The 5,000-nt window shown below is 44.8% G+C and overlaps 1 protein-coding gene across 2 annotated transcripts in view; it reads right to left on the reverse strand.

The window, feature by feature from the left end:
* The window catches only part of tln2b (talin 2b), a 60,696-nt gene extending 59,581 nt beyond the window's left edge, over positions 1 to 1,115 (reverse strand). For both annotated transcript variants that reach the window (XM_030794138.1, XM_030794137.1), the window contains exon 1: positions 980 to 1,115. In XM_030794138.1, coding sequence (XP_030649998.1) covers positions 980 to 1,115 — 136 coding nt within the window. The remainder of the gene's footprint in view (positions 1 to 979) is intronic.
* Between the last annotated feature and the right edge of the window lie 3,885 nt (positions 1,116 to 5,000).

The following is a 5,000-nucleotide window of genomic DNA, read 5'->3' on the forward strand; positions in this document are numbered from 1 at the left end:
GCTCTTGTGTCTGCCACCTCCGACAGCACAGAAACGACCTCCGGCCGGCCCACGTCCCACAGGTTCACCTGGGTTTGCTGTGTTTAAGCTGAAATACTGAAAATGATATAGCTGTTTGTTAACTCTGGCATGATCTGGCACTGATGTGACTGCTAACACGTTAATTACTGTGTGCTGTCCCTGCTAGCTAATTTCACCAACCAAACAAATCAGCCAGAGATGGCAGACTGACTGGAGCCAAAGAGCTGTGCTGTGTGGTGACATGGATTATAATGTCATTATAAAGCTGAGTGAGTGAGAGAGAGAGAGACAGACAGACAGGAGAAAGAGACAAAGAGAGGGAGGGAAAGATAGGAAAAGAAAGAGAAAGAGAGAGAAAAATGTGAGAGAAGAGAGAAAATGTGACACACAGAGAGCAAGGGAGATGGAGAGAGAGAGAGAGAGAGAGAGAGAGAGAGAGAGCGCATTAGTCATCATGCTCCGTGTTAACTCACAGTGGGTATCCGTTCACCTGTTTCTCCTCTCTGAGGAACTGTTGGAGGTGTAAAAGAAACTCCTACTGTTTAACAGATGGTGATGTAGAATAGAGGGAAGCCTGAGTCAAATTAGCCAAGTCAGGAGCTCCCTCCACAACAACAGACAACATAATCACAAATAAACAACGTCCTCTCTCTCCCTGTTCTCTCTGTGTGTCTCTCTCTCGCTCACACATACAGCCTCTTTCCAACTCTGCCTCCCAAGTTCTTTCTTCATATGTTTCCTCTTGTCACATTCCCTCTCCTTCCTTCATACACACACAAACACACCCACACACATACACACCCCAAACCACTACCCAGACACACACCCACAATGACATCCACATGCTTCTACACACACACACATACACGAACACACACACACACACACACACACACACACACACACACACACACACACACGAACACACACACACCCACACACACTGGGCAGGCCTAACCTTGTCCGGTCTGAGCCTCGGGAACTCTCTCGCGGATGATGCGACAGGCGTCGTAGACGGGCGTGGACGGCTCAAACTGCATGGTCTTCACCACGTTACACTGGCGCACGCATATCTTCAGCGACAGTGCCACCATCTTCAGCACTGGTCAGCCTCACCACTGGCACCACCTGAACACACCTGAACACAAACACGTCACCTCTTAACACTGCACCATCAGGCACGACGAAGAACGGTATCACTATTCATCACGCTAAAGGAAGACCACTGTTACCTTCATCTTTCACCTCACCAATGCATTTATGGCATTTCAATCCACAAAAGTAATGAAAGCAACAAAACACCTGAAAAACCGAAACGCTGAGGCCAAATTGAGCCTGTAATGTCAGGAAAAGAGCTGGTCAAGGGCAGAGGCTGAACGCTGTGGGGGAAAAAAAACAGCTACGAATGATAAAGAGGGTAACTCAGCATCCATTTTCTGCTCTGATCATTAGAACACCAGCGCAGGTGGATGAGAGACTGGGAGCGGTGCTTTGGAGAGCTTACTGTACCATTGTCTGTCAGACTGTTATGAACCTGTGGGTGAAGTGTTGACATTTAAAGGTAACGGTTTCAATAGAGTGTTTAGTGTAAGCTTAGACATTCTCGGAGGAATATCAAAGATGAGGAACGTAACCTTTCAGAGAGATGCAAACGTTTAAAAGCTTTGACAAGAGGAGAAATCAGACCATGCAGGATGCTATGCAGGAAGAAATGCCATTCGAGTTAACTGCTCTCTTCATTCAAACACACTCCCTAATGCCTCACAACAGCAGAGTGTGGTCACGAAAGTAACACAGCACTCAAATTCTCCAGTGTAGGCATCCAATGAAGAAACATGGTTGTTTGCAGTTGATAAAATGGTTGTTTACAGTTGATAAACCTACAAAAACTGAGCCTTAAATTAGCACTGAGAGAAAGAAACATGTACTTGTTTAAAGCACGGAATGAACTTTTACAGATAAATAGAGAGAGTGTGTGTGTGTGTGTGTGTGTGTGTGAGAGAGAGAGAGCAAGCGAGCGAGAGAGAGAGAGAGAGAGAGAGAGCGAGCGAGAGAGAGAGAGAGAGAGAGAGAGAGAGAGAGAGAGCACTCTAATCACTCTGATAATGGATTTGTGAATGAGCTTCCCCACTGACTGCAGTCTCCCAGCACTGCCTGAAAGTCACACAGAAACACACACACACAGACTCTCTCTCTCTCTCTTTCTCACACACACACACTCACTCATACATACACAGGCACACACGCAGTCACACACACACACACACACTCACTCTCTCTTTCTGCCTGTCTCTCTCTCTCTTTCTCTCTCTCTCACACACACACACGTACACGCACAGACACACACACACACATACACACACACACACACACACACACACACACACAATTAAACCCGGAATGCAGAGGAAAAGACAGCGCCCACACACAGCTTTGGGGCCTAAAGTCTACAGTCAAAAGCAAAGGGGTCTGGTGATTCAGGGAGGAGAGGTGGAGAGGTACTGCCAGGCCTCTTAATTACACAAAACATCACACAGAGACTCTACCCTGAATCCCCCATCTCCCATTCCCCTCACCCCCCTACCGCCACCTCAACCCGGTGAACCCGTGACACGTAACCTGGGCGAAAATATCTTTCCCGCTCAGTACCCTTTGAAAAGTAAAAGCATTCCACACATCTGGGCCCTCACACTAACTTCCCCCTCTGTGTGTGACCACTCAGCCGCATGGATAATTAGATAAAGGTTACAGGACACAGCAAGTGAACACTACATGACGGTTTTACTGGAAAATTTCTTCATGCTTTGTCTAGAGAAACTCGTCCTGAAACTCGTAGGCAGAAATCCTTAAAACTCAGGTTCTAGTCTCAGCCCGTTGAGGGCAGAACAACAGTAAGCAAAAGTAATCATGGCTGCCTTTAAAAAAAAAAAAAAAACAACTTAAAAAAGATAAGAAATCCTGATGTCATCTACAGACCTCCTCTAGTTTCAAAGTATGTTTTCAAATCTTTTCTCCAGGGCATAATTCTGAAGGAGATACCATGCTCTCTGGGCTGCTGCAGTGATATTGGGTTATATTTGATTCCTACCGAGAGGGAAAAAAAACATTAAGAGATTTTAAAATGGGAGACAAGAAGCATGAAAACTGGCCTTGGAGGCCATGTAAACATGGACAATTGAATTGGGACTAAGGAAAAGAGGGCCATCTGGAAGGCATTTCTGCACATTGATTTGCAGTAATAACAAGAGCGAAAAAGCAAAGGCCTCCGGGGGGCAAGGCAGTCCGCATCCAGCGCTCTTCCTTTAGGAGGTTAGGAGAAAACACATTGGTCTTCCTCGCTCTTTGTCTCCACAGGTGCTGTGGTTCTTATAACGTTCTACTCCAAACACACAGCCGGCTTATGCACCTCCCTCTCTCTCAGATTTCTTCATTGTGCTGTACTCCGCTTGAACTGTTACACAGGCAGGTTTAAATCTTCAAATTGTCACAACTAATCTCATATTCACATGGTCTCACGGTCTGCCACATGTGTTTTTTTTTTATTGTAATCTCCGTGCTGATATGCGACTATTCTCCTTTTTTAAGGGGGGTGGGGGGCGGTGGTTTCCGTCAGAGACTGCTGTCAAAAGGCCAAGTCTAGTCGTCTAGGCCAAAGAGTTCTGTCATTCTGTCACCCAGGTCTTGGTCAATTCCATGGCAAAAGTTCTAACTGTCTCCTCAGTTTGGACAGATGATCTGGTCCAGAAACAGTCTATGTGGTTCAATCTATTCTTTCCCTTCCTTTATAATGGACTAAAACTCCGCTTTGTGGAACTCAAGATTTTTCATACCAGTCCCTAAAGCAGCTCCACGGATAGCTCTCTGCCCTAATCGGCAGGGTATTTACTGACTGGAACGACGGGGTGTTTTTTAAGAAAGCATTCTTTCTCAGATATCATGTCAGTGAGTGATGTTACCCAAAGGTGGACTGTCAGAGGTTTAGAATGCTCTCTAAAGGCGAGTGGATGCACCTGAGCCAACTTCGGAATGCCATGGGAAAAAGGAGGAATCTTTCACCACTCACGACGCACAAGTTCAGGAGTTTAAATGGCATATGAGAACGCTGCTAGAACTTCCATTTCACTCTGATGTTAAAAAGTTATTTGCATAGATAAGTAATAAAGAAATACCCTAGAGATGTATTTTAATGAGTTTACAAGATGACAACCTGAGAAGAAAATCCAAGGGCATAAATGGTCTCTGAAAAGGCACCGTAGTCAATAGCATTCATTTTCTGAGTGTTATCTATAGGCTGTTTCCTGAAGCTCAGTCATTGAGCTAGTCATCATTCCCTTTGACGAGGAGAGCAAAAAGGCGTGAGGGGCTTGTCTGCAGTATGCCAGCGACTATACAGTCACTACATCTTGTCATCTCCAGTTACTGTTCAACACGCTCCTTGTGTCATTACCAGGTTACGACTTATTAAACCACTAAAAAGCTCTTCTCTTTCATCATCATTAAATTCACTTCAGTGTCACTTCACATGCAGTTAAGAGTTAAATATTCAAAGCATACAGTTCTGTAGGAGTTGAACTTTGAGCCAAGACAAAAACTGTGTTGAATTTTTAAAAAATTTGAAAGGTTTGGTTCACTGATTTATCACAGCGATATGAGCAGAGCCTGTTATGACAGAAGTTCAAGGGAAGCTTCCGGACTTTTCAAACTTACTGCCTCAGTCTAACTGAACTTTTGAATTCTGTGGCTTTTTTTTTTTTTTTGATGAAGAGACCACAGAGCGTGGTTCTTGATAAAACATTTTCTCATGCCCCTACTGGTATGAGAGTCAAGCTGCACTGAGAAAAATCTGGAATCGTTTTCACTCCATACAAAAGAAAGAATTCAGGGGAACATGGGAAGACAAGACCAGAACTTCCAGCTGTGTTTAGTAAACACTCCTCCACAGCTGGAGGAACAAATAGACTCTGTGAAACAGACTTCTC

This window comes from Chanos chanos, chromosome 2, assembly GCF_902362185.1.
Source record: "Chanos chanos chromosome 2, fChaCha1.1, whole genome shotgun sequence".
NCBI classification, from domain to species: Eukaryota; Metazoa; Chordata; class Actinopteri; order Gonorynchiformes; family Chanidae; genus Chanos; species Chanos chanos.